Here is a 26,228-nt window from a genome sequence, read left to right on the forward strand (position 1 = left end):
GGAGGAACTCTTCAAAATTTGTAGTGATGCACTGATATCAATACCAGTAGTGGGGCCCATACTGATGCCTGATACAACCTGATGAGTACATGAAGTCATCCATCAACAGCAGGCAGAAAAAAGAGGTTGAGCGATGTCAGTGATGCTTTAAAATGAATGAAAATGGAAAAAGTAAGACAGACTGTAAATAACCTCCTGCCAATATATCAAGAAACCGGATTAAAGCTATTTCGTGCGACACCAGCAACTTCATCAGGATTGACATTTGGACCAGCAGGGTTTCCCTGATGTTGTTCATTAGTTTAACTGTTCAGTGGATCCAAGTCGTGCTACATGCTATACGCTAAAGAATTTTGGGTTTCATGCAGCAATGATGCTACGTGCTGAGCATGATTAAAGTACAACTGATACACATATTAACAGTGAGCTGGAGCATATGGTGGCACACAGCGAGCTCGATCCCAGCGCAATGCTTCGCCTTCATGTATTGTTTGCAAACGGAGTGTGAATTCAGCTTTATTGCTTTAATAAGCAGTGGCATTGGTATTTGTTATCAGTGAGCAGCTGAAGGTGAGCAGTGCTGGGCAAACCACTTTTGAAAAGTAATTAGCTATAGTTACTAGTTGCTTTTTCAAAAAGTAACTGAGTTACAATATTTGAAAATTAACTAATTCCTTGGCAAAGTAACTATTGCATTACTTTAAAAAAAAAAGTTTAGAAATGTCAAAGAATGTGGATCCCATCTTAATGAAACTTTAAGGTGCACGATCAATTATTTATTATAAAACTGAATATATGGTCAATGAAATAAATGGACACTTAACTGAATAAATTACAAACAGAAAATGCTACATTAATCTAAATTATTCAAACGTTGCTGATGATGTGATAAAATGAGAAAAGAGACCAATCAAATTTTGTGTGTAACCGTAGATAGCATCTCTACGTTTGTAAAAGAATAATAAAACTCAATAGATGTATGCCAATGATGCCTTCCATTTAAAAGTTGTCTTTGAATGATTGGAGCTCTCTGTGGCTATATATCTGTCACGTCACCTGGCGCACTTTGCAACAGTATAGTTTCATCGTTCTGTGCTAGGACTGTCAATCGATTATAATGTTTAATCGTAATTATTCGCATGATTGTCCATAGTCAACTCTCGATTAATTGCAAATTGATCACATATTTTTTTTTTAATCTACTCTGAAGTTCTTAATACTCCCATCAACTTGAGATCAATATGCTTGCTTTATGTAAAAGCATGTTTACTGTTGTTGCCACAATCCAGAAAAATATCAAATACTGTCCAGAATAATCTCCACATAACCTCAAACATCCAGCAGGCTCAAAAAAATAGGCTGGAAGTACTTTTTTTTTTTCATATTGACACCTACGTGCCTACATGGCAGCCATCTTGTGGAGGTGCCACTTGCTGCCAGCATTAAATATTATGCCTGATTTATCCAAACTGCTTCTCCTTTTGTTTTGGGGGATCAAAAACAGCTTTAAGGAGCATATCACATCACTTACCTCTCAGTTTCCCAAACTACGGTGCGAGACAAGGGTCACAACACGTGCGTGAGTTAATTGCGGGTCAGATAAATTAGTGGCATCATTGGGAATTTGAATTAACTCGTTACTATTGTGCTAATTTTAACAGCCCTATTCTGTAAACTAACTTTATGCTCCACTGGCTCAGCTGGACTCCTGAGGAGGAAAAATCAAGCTGAAAGCGGTGAATTATAGTAATGGAACCACACTTCATATTATTGTCAGTTATGGTGTTATAATGCCTGGACATATGAGATTGCTTATTACTAAAAATAGGAACATTGCTATTAACGCCATTTACTTTAACGCCGTTACTCCCATCACTGAAGCCGAGAGCACCTTGACTCCTGAAAAGAAGTGAAATTGTGCATTGTTGAAAGTATTTTCCTTCATTACAGAAAACACCATTTTTGGGGATAAATATTGATTCGCAGAGGACCTGCTGTCCTATTAACATGCCAAGTGCTCCACTTTTTTAAAGTCCAGGTGTTTTCAAGGGATTTCGGACAAAACAAATCAATCTTACCACTGTTATTGTGTTACAGAATGTGTTTCCCTCAACGGGAGTGTGAGTGTACGACCAAAACAAGGCTGCAGGTGATCTGCAGCTGCTGTGAAGAGCAGCTGCATCCTGAACCGAAATCCTCCGAGAGTCAAAGTGACAGGATATAGTCTCAGACGACAGACTTGTTTGTTAAAATCTCATTTATTCATCACCGATATACAAAAGGAAAACAAACAATAAAACAAAACAATGTCTTATTTTCCGCTGTGAAAAATAGCTCTGGATTTTGTTTCGTCTGGCTCGGCCCTTGGTGTTTGCCGTAGTGGAGGCCTTCGATATGTACAAGTCCCTTAAGCTGTGGGTAAAAGGTAACCCCTCAAGCTCAAGAGGTCATGTAGGAGATGGAGGGCGAGTATGATGAAACTGGAGGATAGGGGGCGCTAGCTCCACCACACCGCATCCCAGGGACCAGACAGTGAAGGTTTCCCAAAAGCTGTCCAAGACACGTGCGTCAATTACGTGGTGCTCATGGAAAAAAAAAAAACCCCTTCCCCTTAAAAAAAATTTCCATTTCAACATTGCGTACGTCTTTTTACACTTTTCAGGTTTCTTTACAAAAATAAGGTTATCTCGCATTCATGTCATCAATGAAAACCCAGGTTACAAAGTGAGATGAACGACTGTTATTGCACAAACTGATTACCCACAAGTAGATCATCTGTAAAAAGAAAAAAAAAAAAAAAAAAAAGAGGAAATTTACAACTTCTACTGTGATTAATACGGACTAATAAATATGCATCTACCTCGCTCCGACTATTCATGCTAACAAATGAGATGAAACATTGTGTGTAATGTGGAGGGAAAAGGCTGGCAGAAGGCTGAATAATAAAAATCGATGAAGAAAGCAAACAACCGAAACGGTGGATCTCACTCGGTAGCGCCGGGATTGACAGGATGTCATGGTGACAACACCATCCACCCTTTCGTATCTGTGTGTGAGACGTGCCTCATCTGCTAGGCTAGAAAACCAGCTCCGAAAACACTTGGGTGTTGATTGCTTACTCTCATTGCTAAAGGAGGAGGAGGAGAAGAAGAGGCACTTGTGGAATGAACATGCCGTCAACAGACCACATGCTGGTCCCTTCCACGTCGACTTCCCCTGGCTTCACAATTACACTCTTCACATCAGAAGGCCATTGAAAGCCTATCATATCCATAAAACAAATGTCCGGAATCATAGAAATGTTTCAGTCAGCATGTTAAGATATTAAAAAAACAAACAAAACAAAAAAAAAAAAACAAATGACAGCAGGAGAATCAACTTTTCAATCATCAAAATTACAACAAACTTCAAACAAAATCCATATCTCAACAAGAGAACAGTCAAAGGAAGAATTGGATAAGACATGATGATTTCATGTTATAGGAATGATATTAAATATATTAATTTTTAAGTATGCTAACCCAACTTCCCCAGGTCCAAAATCAGGCAATGGATAAAGCTTGCTAGATAAGTGGAAGCGATATTAAATATGAAAAATACAGGCACGATATGGTCTAACCTAAGACGACGTCATTCACTCGTCCTGTAGTCGTTCATGTTGACTGATTGTTTCTTTTTTGGTACATTGTGATCATATAAAACAAATCCTGCATGCGCTCTCTATCTCATGCAAAGCCATGCTAGTTCTCTGGGCGCTTTTCCCAAAACGCACGAAAACTGAATCCATGCAATGCGCCGCACACAGAAGAGAAGCCGAAAGTGCATATTTAAGGCATTCAAACTGTGGAGTTCTGAAGGAAGTAGTGGTCCCCAAAGGAAGATGGCAAAAGACGTAACAAATTAAAGAATATTTATCCAATGTGACTAAACAGCCCATTCTTGTCAATAAGCAACTATACAGTTGTGGAGAAAGAAATGAAATCTTGGAACTTAGAAACTAAAAACGAGTCATAAGTTGGCGACACCTTTTAATCTGCCAACGCATTACGTTTTTGAGAGCCTGTTTAAGATATGTGCAGCATCAGACAACAGCAGCATCTACTCATGCATCTCCAACCTGGGAGACTTGTGCTCATTTATGCACGTGGCATAACTGGGCTAACTTTATATAAACTAGATCCTTCTGATCCTCTGAAGGTTGAAGAGGACAGGTCACGACTCAATGAGTTTCTTCTTCCAGAGACGGGTTGGTGTCCCACGGTCACAGTTTATTTGTTACACAGCTGTTGCTTTCATTCTGGGCACAGGTGGTTTGGCTTCCGAGATGAAAAATGATTAGTGTTCTACCACAGCACAAATGTGCTTAAAGCAAAAAAAGAAAGACATTACGGTGTAAGCAAATATTAAAGGGAATGGAAAATCAGATGGGTTTTACACGCTGAACCACTACTGCAGCTTCTGGACCATAAATTGCACTTGAATATGTCTTATCTGTTAAAAAAATGCATATTGGAGAGGAAACTAGCATGTCTCATTTATCCTTCCATAGAATTTGACATAAGTTGCTTCTTAATATAAGTTGCAAAACTCAAAAAGCAACTAAGAGTAAGCCTGACTGCAAGTCCTACAAATATAATGAGTTTTAGATGCAGGAAGCACCTTGTACCATGTTGCACATCGCAGCTTAAGAGGAAAGGTTGAATGTTGGAGGGGACACAGAACTGGAAGTTGTAACCAAAGCTCTTTTCAGGTCATGTGACCAACAAAGAAACCAAGTATGAGGTAAATATTAATTCATCATGCAATTTGGCATCTTGACGTATATGGAATGTTTAAACGCCCAAATTCTGAGGTCCAGTTTTCAAGGTTTTCCTTTAAAATCAGGACGCAGTGTCAAAAAAAAAAAAAAAAAAAAAAAGGACGAGGATGGTGAGGTGGGCTGGAGAACAGAGAAAACAAATCAATGTTTTTCACCAGCCTGCAGCAACTTCATCAAATATTAAAAACAAAGTACTTGAAGTCGTCTGTCATATCAGAAAGCATTAAAACATTAATGCCAGGTGCAGGTTAGATGGGAGCAGCTGGTCTTCTCCCAGCGAACTCAACAACTGAACAGTCTCCATCGGTCCGTTATAGATTTCCGTTAGTGGGTTTGTTTACACTACGTCCAACGCGTCTTATGTCAGCACGGTTAAGCTGGCTGGTTTGAGTGCAATCACCTAGTGCTATAAACGTGGGGAACAGCGATGGGAACAGCGATGGGAACAGCATGTTCCTGTTCCCGGGACTGTGACATCAACCGCTGGAGGTTGAATCTCGCATGCAGCGGGTTGACGGAGGTTTGACTGATGAGAGGGCTCGGAGCAGCTGGTTAGGTAATGATGTCTTCATTCTCTCAGGCATCTATTTACTCCACCCCCCCTCGAGCTTCCTGCCCTCTCCATCCGCCCCAGCCTCCTTTGGAACACTTATTAGGAGCTATATTTAGATAAGCAGAAAGACTTCGACTCTGGAAGTGCATCACTACACTCCGTTTGTGTGCGTTTTCATGAAGTATGAAAGGAGTATGCAGTCATGAGAAGGGGGCTACAGGTGCTTCCATCGCTGCCACCTCGCATAAGACGGACCATCAACTGGATTACCAAGGGGCAGGTTTAAAGAGGAGATGGGGGGCCATGGAAAACTGGTGAATACAGAAAACTAAGGCATCTTTTCCTGTGCGAGTGGTGCATTTTCCAGCCAAGACAAACATTCCAGTAGAACAGAGACCACCTGATCAGTCACATATGGAAGCAGGAAAACAAATGCATCAGAGAGTAATAATAAAAACAGAGATCCCATAAGAAATAGTCATCTGCTACCTCCACTTTCACACATACAAACTCACATTTTCTCAATTCAGACACACACTTACACACTCTTGCACACATTACAGTTTTCTTCCTCATCGCTGCTGAATTCCTCTATTCAAGTGGAAGACATGTTGAAAAGAAATCTTTCAAATCTGAAGACGCACAAGCAAGACAAAATCTGCTAAAAGAGAGAAAAACAAAAACAAAGGATCCCTTTTTGAAAAGATTTCTACCCGGTCCCACACAGACAGCTGTCCTTTGTTTCCTCTGCTGTGGGTAAATGGAGGCGGGTACAGGTAGAGTTGTGTTCGTCTCACCCTGTTGGGAGTGTGTGGTTGGATCAGTGCAAGGCTCCTGGAGACAGAAAGCACTGTGGGTGGCCCGGGAGCACAAGAAGTGGTGGAGGAGGGGGAAGAGGAGCAGAGGAGGAGGAAGAGGAGGCTGGCGTAGCAGTAGATCTCTTTCCAGAATTAAATATTGATCCTAAGCCCTGAGGATTTTTGCATGTTTGTGGCTTTGGAAGATTAAAAACTTTCCCTTCTCTCCTCTTCCTCCACCTCTTCTTCCTTGTCTCTCCTCCTCCTCCTCCTCCTCCTCGTCGGCTCCTCACTGGGACTTTTCGTCGGACTCGGACGGCGTGTGCTCGCGAGGCAGCGACATGCTCTTGTGGCGGTCCCACAGCTTGTGGAGCTCGGTGGCCTCGTTCTCACTGCTGCTGGTGCCGCTGTCCCTGAAGCTGGCCAGGGGCGGACGCACCTTCACACCTTTCACCGTCACGGAGCCCTCGATGGCTTTACGAAGCTACGTGGAGAAAAAAACAAAAAAAAAAAAACAGAAAGACTAAAACCTGGGAACACCAAGCACTGAAGACAACCAACCCCAACCAGCAAGAATGAAGGAAAGACTTTTCCACGATCGAGCATTTTCAAAATGTTCCAGCCTGAATTGTAAACTACTTTCACTTCGTTGTCTATATTAATCATTTTCCAAATGCTTCTAAAAATACAAAAAAGAAAAAAAAACTCTTTTCTGTCATCGTTGCTCAGTGTTTTTATGTAAAGCACATTTCCATATTCAAACATTTTCATTATCTGAGAAAAAAAAAAAAAAGGTGTCATTGTAATCATCCTCAGTGTGCACACCAACACTGCAGCAACATTGAAGTTTGTGACTTCCTCGAGTCACTTTCCTCTCTCTTGGTGAGATTGAGTTGTTTGTTTGGCCGGCTTTAGTTCCTCATTTGGCTGATGGGGTGACGGATCTGGGTGCTATGATCCTGTGGCTGCGCTGAGAAAGACAAACTGTGGCAATGGAGAAACTGCAGTATAAAAAAACCCCATAAACATCCCTGTGATTCCTCTTTTCCATACAGACCAGAGAGGCTGTGATATAACAGCGCGTCTCTGTGACAGACATGCAGCCTTTCAGAGGCTGAGCTTTATCTGCTTTGGCTGGGTAATTTTTTTGTCTGCTGGTGGAACACAGAACAAAAAAGCCTAAATGTCAGGCAGCGCCGCACTTAGCAACAATCCTCTTCCCACTTCCTGGCTGATTCACAAAGAGCGGAGGGGCTTTCTGTTGTTTGTGAGGGAAGGGAGAAGCAAAGAAAACAGAGCAAATCGGGAGAGGAGAACGTTTGAGGAGAACAGACAGAGAGACAATGGAGAGAGACAGCAATATTAAGCAGCCTTTTGTCTGTCACAGTACATAACAGGCACAGAGAGGAGGAATCATTAATGACTGAAATGTCTGTGTGTGTGTGTGTCTGTCAGTGACAGCACTTCTGTTCACCCTGACAGTAATTTTACAGTTACAAAAGCGGTGAACTTGCTGCCCGTGTACATGAGGACAGTCACGACTCTGGTATCGAAGAAACCGACAATAAGTGAAACAGAATCCACGTGGCATCACGTATTTTGATTCTTTTAAGGCCCCATATTTACAACAGTATTTCAAGTGAAAGCAAAAAATTTTTGCATTTTCATTCAGGAAAGCTTGTTTACAGGGCAACATTTTGAAAACAATATCTGTTTACACTGAAACGGCAGAATCGCTGAAAACAGATCCAGTTGGCATGTTGGGCCAGGATTGGGTACTGCTGGTGAGTTGTTATTGTTCGTCTATCCACAGACGAGCAGAAGAACTATTTATTACAACTGTGGTGTGCATACGCAGCAGCGTCGTTTCAGAAAAGTTTAGTTTTCCCATTTCCCTGTAGATGGAAGTGGAGAATTCATAAAAAAATTACATTTGTCCCCATTTTACACAGACTAAAAGTACTTTCAACAATTTCCCCCTCCCCAAATTAACACAGAGACAGAATAAAGCTCCACCTTGGGAGTAATTTTCCAAATGATATGTTTTCAGAGGCTTTGGGCACTGTTGCCGTGTAAACAGACATCCAAAATGCAACAAAATTGTCCCAGTTTCATTGGAAAACATCATAAATGGGACCTAAAATGTCCCCACAGTAACCTGCCATGAGCCTCTTACCTCTTTGAGGGAAACCACCCCGATGAGGCGCCCGATGCTGGTGACGTAGGCGTGGTCGAGGCCCAGCAGGGAGAAGATGGTGTGGGTCTGTTGGAAAGCAGGTTGGAAATTATCTCTACTGCTGCCTTCACTTGCTATTTTTAACATGGTACGAAGCCTCACTGGAGAAACACACTTTCATGAGCCAAAAGCCAACAACTTCATCCACGATTCTGCAAATCAAATATTCAGCTGAAGTGGAAACGAGCACTTTGGGAAATGTGATACAGGGTCGTTGAGAGTTTTCTGGCTGCTCCAACTAAAAGTGAGAAAAACCCACAGTTGAAGAGTTACATGTAATAGGATGACATAAGAAACTTTATTAGATACGCTCTGATTAAAACCAGATTAAAGGAAAATGGAGATTGCAGATAGAATAACTGTGGTGCATTTCCAGTTTTCATGTTCTATGGCCATCTAATCAGTTTCATACAGGCTCATACACCATGAATGTTTATCATTTGTACTTCCTATAAAATAAATGACATTTCATGTAAAACAACAAAGAAGCAAAAACCTCAATATGAAAACTGTGATAATGTCAAGTGTTTGGGTTAACTACATGATTTGTGACAAACACAAAAATGTATCTGGAAGATGTTGTAGTCTTGGTGTTTTGGGATTTGTTTAAATAACAGTGCTCTTTCTCTTGGCCCTAATTTACACCAGACATGATTGGCCCCGGTCTTTTCAACTCTAAGGGTCCAAATATTTTAGCTACAACAGCAATTTTAGCCGTAAGTCCCAAAACTTTCACTTAAAACATTAAAGTGATGAAAGAAAAATAATGTGAACAGCTGAGAGGCTGCGGAAATTTCAGTCAGAACACTTTTAGATGTTCTATCAACGGATGTATGCAGTGGATAAAACCATGAAAGGTTTTGTATTCTAACAAAATCAACCTGGTTTTTTTAATTCACCACAGGGCAGCGAACACTTCAAGAAAATGAAAGCAGCAGATGTCAGGTGCTGACTCAGAACTCTTTAAAAGTCAATGAAAAAAATGATTGTTCAAAGAGCCATCTGCACTGTGAGGTTCCTCTCAACTGTATGCAAGCCATGTGTTGTTTGGGGGACGAGGCTCAGTTTGCAAATGTCTTGTTTGTCCACCTCTGGAGAAGAATTAGACATATTGCTTAATCTTTCTGTGAAAAGTTGATGTTTAAGAATTTGTAAACTCCTTCCAGGCTCAAGTGGCTTGGATCAGGAGTGATTTGTTGAACAGCAGTAAAGGTCTTTATCAGTTTATCAAATCGTGCCAAAGAGCGCACACACACAAAATAGAGGGAGACCAGTCAATCTGGGTTTGGATATGTGACAGTGAGACGCGTCTGTTTGGACTTAAGTGCTGAAAAATCATTTGCAATTGTGCATGCAGATGCCAATCAGATGTTGAAAGATGAACATGAGCCCTTTAAACCTAAAACCTTTATTCTACCAGGTCAATGTGAACCATCCTACCAAAAACCCAGACCCTGTGAGCGACCTGGACTCAGTGCAGCTCAGTGTACGCTTGACTTTATTGAGAAAGTGTCACCATTAGTGAGTGTGACTGCAAATTTTCACTGGATGTCACTAATCTCTGAGGCTGCAGTCGTCTGGATGTTTTACATTAACAGAAGATCAAATGAATATGTATGAACGAGTCTCCCACAGAGGGATTCACATAATTTCCATATGATAAGAGGAGACGACATATCGAGTGTTCGACCTGAGAAATGTCGCCATATTTGAAAAACAGATGGTCACGGCAGAGTTGATGGCAGCGACATGCAAGGAATAAAACTCACGCAATGAGAACATAAGACTTGAGGAAAACTGTAAGCTTTTAACATTTAATTAGTACACTGGAGTCCATCACAACACCGAGACAGGCAGTCACACACTCAAACCTGTGGGCAATTTAAAGCCTGAGTCAGAAGAACTATTCACTGCGGCAGTGGTGTGCAATATCAGCGTTTCAGAAAACCTGTTTTCTACCACTGGAGTCGACTGGGAGCTAGTTAATTGACTTGTTTCTTCAGCTCCCTACTGACCATTTAAACAGTGTATCATCAGACTGTGTGATACTCGGTAAGGTTGTGAGCATAAATATGATTGGAAGTTACTCTTTGATTTTGTGGCATGTTTTCCATTTTTAGCAGGAGGCTGAATTCTCCAAACGGTGGTGACACAAATTAACCTGTGACAGCTGTCTCATCAATGGGCTCGAGCACAGGTCGACCGCACCAGTTGCTTGATGCTAAAAGGGACCAGAATAACTTCTAATAATAGCATATCGGTTGGTTTGTGACATTCTTGGTTTATACTGGTTAAATCAAACAACTTCTATGTGTACTATTAAAGTCACTCACGCCTTTATTGTCTAGTTTTCCACTTGAGTTATCAAATTTATACTGTACTTTGAAATACTGGGCTCATGTTTATTCAGGCCTCTTTTACTGTATTTACATTATATGCCTAATTAGCGCCACTATCTACTCGTGCACTGGCTCAATATCCCTGTGGGATCATTAAAGTTTCATTTAATATCAGCTGCAGTGCTGGAGTAGCAGTGCTCCTGAGTGCGAGCAACAAAGAGTAAGAGGTCAAAAACCTTCAGTGGGTAAATAGGAATCACTGCAGGTTCTCCTGCCCGTTGGACTTGTTTTTCGTTCCAAGTCCTTTTAGTGCTTAATGGGACTTCCTCCTCAGCTCAGAACGGGCGTTTGGGATGCTTGAAATTGATTCGACAGTGCAAAAACAACCGAAACTGTGCCAGAGAGAAGACTATTACGAGTCTGCTGCTGGCTGTGATGCAATCCGTCAAAGAGTTTCCCCACTGGAGGATGTTACAGGTTCTACAGGAATGATCTCACCTCCTCTACGGAGCGTTCACGTCTATCTAAACCACTGTTCACTGATTAAAGCCACTGCGAACCGTGTTTCACAATCCTAAAAAGGTCACAACTGGTGCTCATTGTTTTTGATCACAGAGGGTAACAACTGGCAAAGAACGGGCCTTCACTGCGGTTCAGAATGGAGTCTTGCTGACTTAAGTCCTGTTCACAAGCCCCTTTCAAGTCAAAATGGAAAACATTAGTTGTGCAACCTTTTAAAAAAGGGCTAATAAGGTGGAACTTTTTGAACATGCTACCACTTCATCTGAGTGTAAAGAGGAAAAACGGAACTTTATTGATTTATTGCTATACGGTAAATAGTTCTTCTGCACATGCATAAGTAAAGGGACAACAACAACAGTGTCCTCAAACGTGACATGAATCCTGGTCCATATTCACCTGGGACTTGGTGGTTTTATAGCAAAGAGTCAGCCATAATAGCAATCCGACTCTATTCTCTGTCCATACAGATGTCAGTGTACTTGCAATAGCTGGTATTTATAACATAAAAACAAAAACAACCAATGGATCTAACTTGTGGCCTGGTCTGTTTACATCTTTGTCAACAATTCTGATGTTTCCACGTAATTGGACATCACTATTAAAAGGTCGACAAGTAAATGAGAAACTTTCCTGAAACGAAAATGTAAAAACCGGGAGTTTTCACTTGTAACGTCAATATGAACGGGACCTTATTCCTCAGACCACAAGGAGATTATGAGATTATGTATGTATCTTGTCCTGCTTGGAAATAGATCATTTTTGTTTTTAAAAGCACACAATAATCACAAAGTTCTACTTCTAATGTACAAGAAAGGAAGTAGTGATTATCGTCTTTCTGACCCACTCCTGCTTTTAGGATCAAGTTTTTCCTATTTGAAGGCTAAATGTTGGGACTTGTGTAGGTAAGCCTGGAGCACTTTCCTTTCTATGTGGCCATGGGTTTAGACTGCTTGATGAAATTTACTCAGTCAGTGAAACATTAAGATTCTAGAACTTGTGCCAGGCTTCTGGACGAATCATGGTACTTTATTCTAGATAAAATAATAATCTCTGAATCCTAATAAACACCTAGTGTCATGTTCCTTTCTTTCCAAGAACTGAGGTGACACACATGTTGTTAATAGTTAAGAGAAAATCTGCAATTTTACATCATGCAGGACCCTTTTTTAGAATGTTAACAGATCAAACACCAACGACAAAATAGTCTGACTGATCCAAAGAGCAGAAGCAACCTTCATACAATTAAAAAAAAAAAAAAAAAAAGAGAAAAAAACTCTGCATTAAGTTTGTTGCCAAAAGTGGTTGTGAATTATCGAGTGTCAAGAAAACCACTTCCAAGAGAGTTGGCTCAGACAGGTCCTTTTAAAAGTTTAATTTAAAATCTTTGTGCTTGGAGTGCCAGGAAGTTAAACACACTGTGTTGACATCATTGCAAAACAATCCAGACACCAACTGTTGCATTTTTATTTCTCTGTCCCAGAAGTTGAGAAACCTGGCTCCAATTGCTGTCTTATTATGGTTTATTGTAGAAATGTAGGTTCCATTTAAACCAATGCGAACTAGTCAAAACATTAGAAACACAATCGTACTGTGAGGGAGGGTTTGTAATAACATGCATCCTGAGACTCAACATATTAATGATATTAATCATTGCCGTTTCAATTCAGAAAAGTATTATTTTCCAAGGCAATGGTTTAAAAATGATGTCCGTTTGAAAAAAAAAAAAAAATGTAGTTAGTGTGCCAGGCTACAAGTTGGAGCTGTTTGTTGTTTTACTTAATGAAGGCAACAAAAATATTAACAATGGCAAGAACATGGACATTTGAATAGACATAAGACCATGTCGGATTGGTATTACGGGTGATTCTCATCTAAAACCTCCCGAATCTCAGGAAAATATTGACTGGGTGTTGACTGGAGGCCACCATTGTTGTTGTTGTTGTCCAGCTACTCGCGCATGAGCCGTTGAACTATTCACTGCAGCCATGGTACAGTATGCAAGCGCAATGTTTGGGGGAAAAAAAAAAAAAAAAAAAGCATGACATTTTCATAAAGTTCCACCTTGGCAGCAGAATTCAAAAATTTGAGATGCAACGCTGTTATTTAAACAGACCCCCCTACGCAATGAGTTTGTCTGAACGGGACCCTTTTTTCTGGCAATAAACACTGTGGAAAAGAGTCTCAAATGGGCTTACTGAAACACAAAATATATGTTCAATTGGACTACAGGGTGATAGAGTTGTTAGAAAACTCATCTAATACCTGACTGAATTTGAGTTTGAAAACGTACTTGAGGTGGACTGATGACCCTAAATTGTCTCGGGAGTGAATGTGTGTCTGTGTTTGCTCTGTGATGGACTGGTGATCTATTCAGGGTTTATTTTGTCTTTACAGCTCAAGGATTGGCTCTGGTGTATCCCAGCCCTGAACTGGACAAAGCACTATGAAAGAGCTGGATGGATCCTGGCTGGACTGCATCCGGAGGCCTGTGAATATGGCCCAAAAATCTTTGTATTCTTAAGTTAGTCATCCAAATCAGAAAATGAGTGCGAGTTATGCCAAAAATGGTTCAAAACTTAAAATTTAGATTCATTAAAAAAAAGTCAGCGACAAACTACACCACGATAGTACATAAAAGTCTCTGAACACAGCTTTAATTATGGGAGCTACAATGGCATGAATTCTTCCCTGATTCATGCAAACATATGCTGCTTTGATCCCTGTGAGCACGACATGAAACAAACCTGGGAGCTCACAACGGGCCAAAACCCCAGACCGCAGGGATTCAAGCAACATATTGCATACTCAAAAGAAGAAATTTGATCATTATTTAAAAAAAAAAAGTCAGAGAGAATTACTAACACACAGACACACACACCTGTGCGTTTGTGAAGGCAGGCAGTGTGTTTAATATGCTGAGGGAGATTGTGCGTGGTATTGGCTTTTGGCAGTGTGCGTTGGAGGGAGGGGAGTTAGATGGATTGGTGCAGGATCCCTCTCTTAAATGTTTAAGGAGTATTCACAAAGAGCCTTGAGCATGAGGAAGCGAGGGATAAAGAGAGGAGGAGAGGAGGAGGAGGGGGAGGGGGAGGTGGCGAAGGTGGGATTATGAATGGAGGACATTAGGTGCTGCCACAGGCACTGGCAAGCTACAGTTCGTTTATGTGGAGGAAGTGAGCGCTTTCAACACTGTGTTTGGATGGATGTGTAGGTGCTACACTGAGGTGTGTGTGTGTGTGTGTGTGTGTGTGTGTGTGTGTGTGTGTGTGTGTGTGTGTGTGTGTGCGACCCGTTCCTGGCTGAATGAGTGTTCCGCAGTAAGAAAAGTAAATCAACTTGTGAAGAGCTAAAGCTCATTTCTTTAGGCTCCACTTTCACTGAAGTAGGGAGGAAACTTGGCTTCAGTACGTCTCACTGTTCTCGTTTCATCCTCACTGCCGGGTCAGGGAACACTACTGGGGTAAAATATATGTTTTGAGAACCAAGACGCTGGAGTCATCAATGTCCAGCGTACTTTTCAGGGTTTTTTTTTTTTTTTTTTTTTTTTTTTTTTATGGTCTGTGGCTAAAATTATGTTAGCTCAGGGATGTCCAGCAAATTTCAGCTCAGGTGCCACAAACAGACCGAATTTACCTTGAGTGGGCCGGACGGGTAAAATACTGCCACAATCACTCTTTAACTTAAACTTTAAAGTTTTTCTTTGTTGTGGTGCAGAGTATATGAGATGAAAATGTCTGTTTTCATACAATCAAACAACAACTATTAAAATTAAGAAAAATTCAAAATAAAGCCAATTTTAATGATACCTTTTAGTGCAAAATACAGTGAAATATCTTAAAAAAAAATGTCCTCTAGCTGTTGCATATTTGTACAAATTCACCCTGACAGCATGGCTTTGGCGATAATTCTTGTACAATGATGTTGCTATCTTTCATGGCAGCATCACCAACATTTCAGCTCTAGCTGGCTTTAGTCCACGGGCCTATATGTGGAAAGACTATGAATTTGAATGCAAATATACAAGTATGGTCTTTAAGTGTGATACTTTGAGTTGTGGTTGGAGTGGCTGCTTACAGTCAATAGTGCTCTTGTCTGTTTCCAAGCAATAAAGTTGGCCTGAGATTGATTTCTAAATAACACCGAGCCTTGCTCATTGGTAACACCAACTCATTAGATGTTATTTCTGGACTCCCGAGTGGCTTAACCCTCTGTTAACCTTTTCCCACCCACCCACTTGCCTTAAGGACACAAGCACTCAAACACACTCACTCTGTCAGCTGCTGATATAAAAATCCCAGGTTTTGTGGTAAAACAAATCATAAAGCTGGTTTGAATAATCACTTTAGCACAAAGCAGTGCTCAGCTTGAAATGCCTCTACACTGCAGGAATTTCAACTCAAAACTTTCCCAAAAGCTGCAAATACACAGTCACTGTCATGGTACACAATACAAATGTTAAACCACACTTAAATGTTCCTTCATTCAGCTGGTGCGTCCCTTTCCAGAAGTCTTTTAGATAAAGTTCCTTGTATATGTTCTCTTCTCTCACCTTTCCATTTCATGCTTTACGCACTGTTTTGTTCTCAACCATCCCATTTCTTCCGCTTGGCTTATAATTAAGGTCATCCAACAACTACAGGGTTTTTTGCCTGGACGATGAGAAAAGTAACTCAAACTGAGTGTTTTGCATTAAACAGTTTGATTCTCAATGATTTACTTTTTCAACCTAGCAAGTGTCAAATGAACCTACTTCTAACTGAAACCGGAAGCAACATGGAATTTGTGTGCAGCCTGGAATCATAGTAACTTTAGGGAAAACAATCAATACAACTGTCTACTTTATTGAGCTCTCTTGAGAAAATTACTTCTCTAAATTAAACTATTTCTCCTTTAACCCCTAGACTCTCTAATCTTATCAAAGTGTCCATCTCTTCGCGTTCTCTCTTTGCTGCTGTGGCCTAACAGCCATGCCAGGTGTGCATTTTGAACACAACAGTAAGACATTCACATTCATGCTCAGAGTGTGACGGACCCACGGAGGCAGAAACAGACAGCTGTATTTGCAATCAGACCTTATGCAGTGACGTGCGCTCCACCAGCTGGAACGGGGCAGGGTCGATCTTGCAGTTGTTGAAGTTGACCTGCTCATCAAGCTGCTTCTCCTCCCACTCAGCAATCTGCAAATCACACAAATTTTCAGAATTTACCAAGGATTCACCAACAAAAAAGGCTAAAAAAAAAAAGAAGAACTATCTATGAGATATTTAAAGCCTTGTAACAGCACTTGCAGAGGACTGATCGGATAATGAATAAGTAAGCATGAAATCCAGTTAAAGCCTTGTGTTAGAGCTTCATTTCATTGCCTAAACTTCTACATTTGGACTGTCTGAGACCAACACCCGGGTTTACAGGAGATGCCGCTGACAGATGACGTCTTTATGTGCGGCGTCAGTCACTAATCAGAAGGCAAAGGCATCAAACAAAACCATACCTCCACCTGACAAATCACATCCACCTGATAGACAATCAGTCCACCAGGCGCCGCTCTGAATGGCTCTATAAATCATACAAGAGCCATGGACGGTGAGAAAGGTGAATGGGAAACAGGGGAGTAGAGCGTCAGACAGAAGCGATGACACGGCAGATGTATGAGGGCTGAACCATGAGTGATTCTGGGAGGGGGGGGGGGGGGGGGGGGAGTAAAGGTGGAAAGAAATGTGAGGCTGACAGAGAGGAAATGAGAGACGCTGTTGATGGATGAATTATGAATGATGTCATATCCAAAAATATAAGACTCCGGGGTGATTGGCTCGTCCGGGGATATTGAGAAATCCGTAAACTGAAAGGATCCAACTGAGCAAGCTGAAGAATCCACTTAGACGAATGAAGGTTTCTGAGAAATGAGTTCATCTGATATATGTGTCAGCTTTACGAGTCCACTGATATACTGCCTGTTTATCCAAGGCGTGATTTAACTTCTGTGTCACTGAACTGCACTGGTAAAGAGATGATTATCAGCACATCAGCACTCATCCATCCATCTATCCACCCTCTATCTTCGCTGTGCCCACCTGCAGGCAAACTGGATACACCAATGATCCACATGATGTGTTTAGATTGTCCTGAGAAACTGAGAAAGAGAGCCAGCGCGGGAAAACTAAGAACTAGTCACTGCCATCAAACAAGAGAGGTATATTCCAATGATCTCTTGTTGTTCTTTTTATATAAATAACGCTGTTAACAAACAAGTGTGGTGTATATTGTTAAACTTGCTTGTCCTCGTTTCTGACGCACTCAGTCTCGAAAAATGTGTTGCTAAATAAGTAAAGAAGAAAAATATTCCTCAAGTAATTACTTTTGAACTGTGACCATTCTTCCAACAGATGCCTCCCTCTTTTAAAATAAATGGGCAACAGTTGTGTGTTTGCCAAGTATGAGGTGTAGAAAAAATTACAAAAACAAGTAATTACTTCCCACCGTGGAGCTCTAATTCCTCACACTGAGTCAAAGTAGGTATTACAAATATTCACATCTTACTTTGAAGCTTTAGTATTTTGCGAGAAAGGAGTTGCAGACTGAAAACACAAATATTCTGACTCAAACTGCACCATAAATCACAATATAATTGCAGTCACATTATGAGTTTGTGTGGTTCATGCATGAATAGAATTAGATATGGCATCAAAGTAGCATGAATAACTCCACCCATTTTTAACCAGGTACAACTGGATCTAAACAAAAACCGAATTTGGCTTCAGTCTTTGCTCTAATTCATTTGAGAAACTCTCCAGCTCCCAACACTGATCTGGAAGAGGTGCACAGAATTTGAACTGATGGATGAGATTTAACTTTAAGTACGTCACAGTTTCGGTACAGCCAGAAAGTGGCTCTAAAACAAGATCATTTAGTGTTTGGTGTGCTGAAAATGATCTCAACAGGCTATCAAGTCATTATCAAAACATTAGAAATGACTTAATGTACTTCAAAGTTACAAAAAAAAACCCCATTGAAGTCTTTGAATGGTACTGAATTAAACACTGCAAAAATATATTTATAAGTGGTTCACAATTTGTTCGTTTCTTGTGTTTAAAAAAAAAATACAGACTCCATAACTTTAGGCTTTTTCATATGTAAAGCCAATATCAGCTATTTACCTTATTTACCTTTATTCATTGGCTCTGAAACAACCAAGACTGTAATGATAGTCAAAAATGTAATACCTGTCAATAACAAAATAATTTTGGCCATGTAAAATGTTATGATAGCCTGCTACAGCGTAATGAAGTTTCTGAGCTGGTTTTGTCATTAAAGTGGCATAAAAAATCTGTTTATAATGATGTGGAATGCATTTCTTTAAAAAAACAGCATTTCTTAGCAGTTTGTTTATCAATAATTAATGTAGTAGATTATGTAATAGTCATCTTATTAAACCATTGAGTAAAAACACTACACAGCATAGGTTGTGATCTTAATATGGTCAGCTTAACATTTTGTTGCTTTTATTACATTGAAATTATGTAACACTATTATATTATTGCGGGTATTGCAATATTGGTTGCCATCAACAGGGACTAATATGCATTTTTTACTCACTTAAAACATCAGGAGTAACTGGTGGTAACGAATGACACCAATCAACTTCAACCAAGGAGACTGTCAATTACACCTGTTGCATCATGCAGCATCACAAAGTTCGCTCCGCAACAATTGTGCAATGCAACAAATCAACTGAAAAGATTATTTGCGACAATTGCAATTTGTTTGTTGACTTGTTTGTTCGAGGAGGAGAAACTGACTCTAAGTCAGCCGGATTACAGAAATGTTTGGATGGCAGACGATCTACCTGCACCCCCTTTGCTACTCGCTTCTCGATCGACGCATTGGACAGCACCATCTGTTCACCTCATCGTCAACCTGAGCCGATGCCATTAATACGAGACCATGGGACTTGTTAAAGCAGTGGCAGAAGACATTATCCTACTGCTGTCACAAGTTGAGTAGTACTCCTAAATGATGAGCGATCTTGACACTAGCGGAGTGCCTCCATTTTCAGACCACTTGTGCTGCGCTGTCATTTGACTGAGGCTGCATTTGGATTGTAGATCTGTGGCGCTGCACCCGGCTGGAAGTCTTACCTCCCTGATGGTCATGTCGTCCTCCACATCCCCGTCGTCCTGCAAAGCCACAAAGAGCAGTCAGCACAAAGAACAAACATCTTCGGCGCACATGCATGCGAGCTCCAGGAGGAAACCCCCACTGTGTACACTGTAGGTAATGGAAAACACATGGCAGATAAGCAGAGACATCCAGTGGGCTATTAACTTGATAAACATTTAGTTGTACTTTTCAACTGTTCAGTATGCCTGTGCACAGAAGGCATAATGAGACATAATCACCCATGCATCACATGAGAAGTGTTATACTGCGCCGCTGTCTCCAGACAGATGGACAGAGATGGGATGAATGACTAAAGGAGCGACTACAGTACATTTAATGAGTGCGGGGGATGTGATGTATGAGATGTCAGAGCAGATGATCATTAAAATGACGGATCCACGGCACGCTCAGAGTGCGCCGACTGTAATTGACAGGCTGATGCTGCCAGTACTGTCTACAAGCTGGAGTTGAACCAGCAACAGATATCACCTGGAACGGTGGAAGTGCAGAATGGGTGAGAACACTGCCATAGGGGTGTATGCATCTGGGTAATGGACTGTGAAACACAATTTCAAAGTCTTTAGCCATGTGCTTGAGCGCAGGTAGTTACTCTTCTGGGGCTGAACGCCACTAAACACGTGTGTATGTGTGTGACAGGGAGCCAGAGAAAGGCAGGGTGACTATGACCCAGGGGCTGATGGGAGCCATGAGCTCATTTATCCTCATCGTTGCTGTGGACGACCCGTCGGTAACCCTGGAAACTGGCCGTGGGGCAGCGGAGAGGCGCTCTACTGTAGCATTATGCAAGCAAAGACCAGACGTGCCTGGAGTTTATGAGACCAAACAAACATATACACATTCGGACAGGTGCAGATACACACCACAACACACATCACTCTGCTTGTCACCCAACAGAAGGACACAGTAAATGCTGCCAGTTGCTTCAGGAGTGAAATGGAAAATCAAAAAGGTAGGTGTGAGTGTGTGTGTGTGTAGCTGCATGTAAGCAGCAGAGTGCTGACAGTGGCCCGATGAAGCTGTACTGCTTGCGCCGCTGTTTTGTGAGACCAGACAAAGATTAGAAAGGACCATTAGTCGTCCTTGCCCTCCCACTCCTCCCACAGGCATCCGTCTTCACTCTCACCTCCTGATCAGAGGAAATCATCTCCTGCAGCAGTGCAGTGGAGGACTGAAACAGAGTGCATTTCCCAAAGAAGCACTGTTGGTCTCTCTCTGTCACAGATTTTTATCTGACAAGTTCTTCCTGAACAACAGACACTGGAGGTGTGACTGAAAAGTCTGAGGAAAAGCTTCCTGAATGAGATCTGACAGGGTACAAGTATCCACTAACAGCATGAGGAACGGTTACGAATGGGTAATACTGTGTCCACTGAAAGCATGAATTTCTCTCTCTGTCTGCTGTTGATTCAACTGTTGATGCCACACAACACTAAAACACTCTTTAGGGAAACATTACATCAATGATAACTTACTACGATATAAAAAAAGTAATCATTATGATTACTTGCTTGCATTCAATTAACTGTTTGCTTTGCTTATTGCCTTTAAATTCCATTACTGCCTCCTCAGTGCATCCAATTAGATTGCAGAGGCTTTAACATAATTATCAAGTCACACCGTTAATGGCTTCTTTGGGACTATATTTGCTGTGACGCTGACCCAGTCAGAAGATCTCTGCGTGAATTCGTCCCGTCATTGACGAGCCGGGTCATGATCACCCTAACAGCTGGGGAAGCGCACTCACATTCTTCCTGATCGAATGATCTGATATCAAACAGCAAATTGGTTCATGCACAAAACAATTTGCAGCCAGAGTGTCACACTCATCGTCTCGAGATAAGCTTGCCCTCATCTCCTCTGTGTTGTCTGCAAATTTGCAGGAAATGAAAACTTCGACTGCTCCCCTGACTATTCTCCCTATCTGATACCTGAAGGACAACTTTAATGGAGCCCCCTTTCCTTTGTGCTATACTGACCCTGATGGCATGAATAATTACTGCCCTATTTTGATCATCATAAAATGACAACCCTAAATCTTATTGCACTGAAAGTTTCAAGACAGATTTTCTCTTGATTGAGAGATTGACTGAGAGGCATTGTTACTTTTCTTGTTCGAACCAAGGAAGCATTTAATATACTGGTGTTAATCACTCCATCTTCTTGGATCGTTTTGAAGATTTCGGCCAGAGTCGAATCCCCCGGTCTCTCCGAGACTTTAATTTGGAAACTAAACTTCTGACTACTTTCCAATGAGTATCTATCAAGACGATATACATCAATGACAGAGACTTTTAGGACTACAAAAGTGTTTGGGACTATAATTCACAGAATTTAATTAGTTCCCTCATTAAAACCAAGAAAATATAGATTAAAAGCAATGTGAAAGTCTAATCAGACTCAATCAGTCTAAATTAACAGCTCTTATGTTTGGTAGTTATGTTTGGGTAATTACTAATTTATCTCCACATGATCGCCAGCTAACATCAGGCTCGTCACAGGTAGTAACACTTGCTACGAGACATTACTTTATAATTAAGCTCAGCTTTAGCTAATCAATAAGTATAGATTTTTCAGTTTAGATTAGAAATGCATATGTTATACTTTCTTATGATAAAAAAAGTGTCTGGAGTTGAAAAAATTAGATGTAAACATCTCCCAGAGTCAATCTGGAGGCCAGTTTTCTAAACTTGAAAGGGAGTTATTACTGGTATGCAATTCTTTTTCCAACTCCACTTGAGGGTCTTGCGCCTGGACAAGGTTTTATCAGGGTGGAATTTGGTAGTACCCCCACATGTAGTTTTACAAACTGTTTTAGTCTCTTCAGTAGACCCTCATACCCTATCTAAGCTTATAACGGTACCATTGTGACATAAAATACTGATAATATATAAAGAGGTTTATGATCAACTACAAATTCCAGAATGAGCATTGCATTATTTAGACAGGTCATTTATTAAATAATTTCAACATTTTGATCACTTTAGTTGATATATGCTACATGATATCTGGCATAACTTAGTTCTCTGTAGGCATGTGCCGATATGAAAATTTGATATCACGATATTGGTGGCCCAAAATATCACGATTCACGATATTATCACGATATTTGGCGCGTTGCTTTTAATACTATTGAAAATGCTCAAAAACACTGTGAAATCCATCAACATCTGTCAACAACACTGTGCATTTTAACATGCCTGAGCACATTTTGATAAAGTAGAGGGAAAAAAAATAAACTTTTACCCTTGCCTATTTTTTTTTCCAGATTCCATACTGAAAAACACCATGATAACAATGAAGCAGCCATAAAGCTGCCACTGACTGCATTCAGCAGCTCCTGGACTACAACTGGACCAGGTTTTTATGAGATCAGCATAAAACACACAGATTTTATAGTGTTTAGTTTGGATCGAACCAGGAGAACCCTTCATTTGGCCATTTGGAGGCCAGCCTATACCAAACTATAATAAGTAGGTTTATAACTTATTTGAAAGGAATCTGACTTTAAAATACTTTTAATTTCCACTACAGGAGTCTGTATGCAATTCAGCCTTTGGCTCTGATATTTAGCCACTATATCATACATTTCTGCACAGTTTTTGTGCAGAAACTTGTAATTTTGCACAGTATTGTGCACAGTACAAAATACTTTTTTTAATAAATGACTGAGCCATAGCATTTAGTTTCCAACTGAAATATATTTATAATAATAAAATCAATACAAAAATAGCCAATTATATGACAGGGAAAACAAAAAAAAATCCCCTTTACAACATGTAAACACATGAAGAAAAAAACAAAAACAATGTGCAATAAGCTGTAGAAACGCACAATGAAGATAAATGTGCACGTTTCAGAATAAAAAATTGCCAAATATCACAGAAACAATCACTGATTGTGTTTGTCGCGTGTGTCTCGCTCTGCGGTGCGCACTGCTGCGTCTTTTAGAACCAAGATGGCGGCGGCGCTCGTGCGGTTACGCTAAAAGATGTCTCCCAGCTGGATGATGCCTCAGTCACGTGTATCATATCGTATGAACGCTCACCAGACGCGAACGAATGTCAACAAACTTTATTTAAACTCCCAAGATTAACGACAAGCCCACAAGATGGCGACAATAACATTCAGGCGCATGACGCGCTGTCACTACTGCAGAGGATTATGAAGTTAGTTTTGGTCAGAGGAGAGCGTGGATAGATGGAAAATGACCACAGAACGGTAAGGAAATAAAACATGTTGTGTTTGGTATGAATAGCTTTGAGATTTGGTGAAGAAGTGTGACAGAAACGTGCAATCTGAGGCGCTGGCTGTGAAATGTAAAGATGGGTTTTGGGTTTGTTTTGCCGCTGACGGGAGGCGGTCGGCTCAGAGAAGATTCTGCCTGGTGTCTCTTAAAGAGCAGCTTTTCTAGTTTCACGCGAGGCCCAGTACGTTGGGATGGAGCAGACGGATCTCTGGTTCTGTTGCGTTTTGTGTCGGGAGGTGCGCTGAGGGGGGCGGTACAGTGTCTGTCGGCCGAACGCGTTAATGCCTCATTTTAATCATCCTGGCATAAAAGTACTTACTTTCGGGGTTTTCTATGGATCTGGGACTTTTGTGGTGGTTTGCAGTACATTTTGCTGCAGAGGCTTTGAGACCTTGGGTTAGATCAGTAGCTGTTTCGGTAACGGGCTTGTCTCCAGATGAAACAGACGATATCTTGTAAATGACGTGATATGATAATCTCGGCTGTCCAATATCGTAAATCGCGATTATATCGTAAATTGGCACATCCCTAGTTCTCTGATAATTATTTGACATGAATCTACCTTTTCTGATGAGTTCACATAAAACATTTGTTGTTATCAACTGTTTACAGAATAGGAAATCATTCATACTCTAAAGGCCCAAAGTCAGCACCCAGGAAGCCAATTCCAAGAGGAGAACTGAGCCTGCTGACATCGGACATTAATAGATTGCAATTTCACATCATTATGTTATTGGCTGCCGCTTTGGCTGCTGAGACTGATGAGTATTTAAAGATGTTCAGAACATTTACAGCTGTCTGAGAGTTGAACTGCCTCCCACGCGCATTCAACTTACTGAGCGACTACATAAAACTTTGACCAGCTTAATATGGATTCTAAACATTATGAGCTGTATGACACAATATAGCACAATATGTGCCACCATGTGACCAACTTTCCAGTGGTCACATGACAGCCTACTGAGCTGTGGTGGTCTGTTACTATGCTGAACAACTTGTGCACATATAGCATCAAGACATATATTTAAAAATAACCAATTCCAACAGTTTGAACTGTGTTTTGTCATTTTTTACCAGAGCAATTTAGTACCCAGCTAACATAATGATCAGAGTTATTTAACACCTCAGTTAAAAGCTATGAAGCATCAGTTTGCCTCTCATTTATAACCGAGCTACATATAAAATTGATGGTGCAACTGCCTCCTTCAACTCTATAAACTGCCTATTTTATGCTGACAGTGGTGGGAGGAAAAAAAAAAGTTCTTGCGGATTGGAGGGAAATGTCCTGCAGGTTAGTACATCTGAAACACTGAGATGTGTCTAATAGGGGTCAACAGTTGGAAACACCAGATGCCACAGTTACCTAGCCCCTGATCATTACCATCTCCCTGATCATGAATTTCAGTAATTTTTCATCTCAACACATAAACTCATGAGAGCTGTTGTAAAACCCACATTTGTTTCAGCCTGCTTGCATTTCCCTTCTTTAAATCACACCTTTCACAGCACTGCTCGGTTCGCTGACAGAACACAATGAGCCATTATTAACCAACGAAATGTTTCGGGTACCGTTTTATTTACTTCATTCTTGGGGCCTTGTTCTCCCCACACGCTGATGCAGTAAAGTGTGAATAACTAAACAGCCATTCAGAGTGCAGTTGGAGGTGGGCTTGGCCGGAGGGGGCTCATTACACACACGCATCAAGGTTGAGGCGTGAAGCAGAGAGGACCCATGTTTCTCCACTGACACCTGCAGCAAACATGGAGTTTGATGGGCACATAAGTGAATAATTCACTAAGGATTGTCTTGTCATATGCAATCTTTACTGTTAACGGAGACATTAGTTATTGATTATTGAAATCCGCCATTATTTGATTCTTACCCACATCGAGCAGCAAACAAATTCCAAGGTCAAACCGAAATTTGAGCCTGAGTTTTAAATTGGAATCACCTATATTTTCTTTCTGTGTATTGTTAATTGATTTTCAATAATTAACATCATGCTGATGATGTCTTGATTTACATATATTATTCAACTTTGAGCTGACGTTCAATTTGGTTTCACCATTTTACAAAAATGGTTGTTAAACGATTGATAAGATGTTTAGTGACTTTTTTTAAAATACATACTGTATGTTGGACACAAGTTGAAATCCTGAATTGTCTAAAAGTCAATTGGACCACCAACTGGTGGTCTGGCATGATAACTACATCATTTTCAAAATGTCACTTCATGAACGCAAAATATTTCTGAAGCAAAAGAAAAAAAAGCAAAAATGATGGGGGGTGGTGGTGGTGACAATAGTAGATGTGGATGGATGCAAGGACTGCAGAAATAAGAGTTTCAAAAGGCCATAAAGCAGATTTGTGGTATTATGGAGCAGTGAACATAAAACCAGAGTCAGAAAGAAAGGCTGAGAAGAGAGTGCGATCATTGGGAAAGTAATTACCCGATCTCGCTTCTGCGGCAAGGAACAAAGTACAAAGAAGATGTGTTAGTCCGTAGTTTTACACAGTATTATGCAATCTGGCACAAA

At 40.8% G+C, this 26,228-nt stretch overlaps 1 protein-coding gene across 6 annotated transcripts in view; it reads right to left on the reverse strand.

The window, feature by feature from the left end:
• Positions 1 to 2,239: 2,239 nt before the first annotated feature.
• clcn2c (chloride channel 2c) overlaps positions 2,240 to 26,228 on the reverse strand; it is a 176,704-nt gene continuing 152,715 nt past the window's right edge. For all 6 annotated transcript variants that reach the window (XM_030109097.1, XM_030109095.1, XM_030109094.1 and 3 more), the window contains 4 exons: positions 19,402 to 19,440; positions 16,339 to 16,443; positions 8,346 to 8,432; positions 2,240 to 6,653 (listed from right to left, as the gene is read on the reverse strand). In XM_030109097.1, coding sequence (XP_029964957.1) covers positions 6,459 to 6,653; positions 8,346 to 8,432; positions 16,339 to 16,443; positions 19,402 to 19,440 — 426 coding nt within the window. In that variant the 3' untranslated portion in view covers positions 2,240 to 6,458. The remainder of the gene's footprint in view (positions 6,654 to 8,345; positions 8,433 to 16,338; positions 16,444 to 19,401; positions 19,441 to 26,228) is intronic.

The sequence above is a fragment of the Salarias fasciatus genome, chromosome 14, assembly GCF_902148845.1.
Source record: "Salarias fasciatus chromosome 14, fSalaFa1.1, whole genome shotgun sequence".
NCBI lineage: Eukaryota > Metazoa > Chordata > Actinopteri > Blenniiformes > Blenniidae > Salarias > Salarias fasciatus.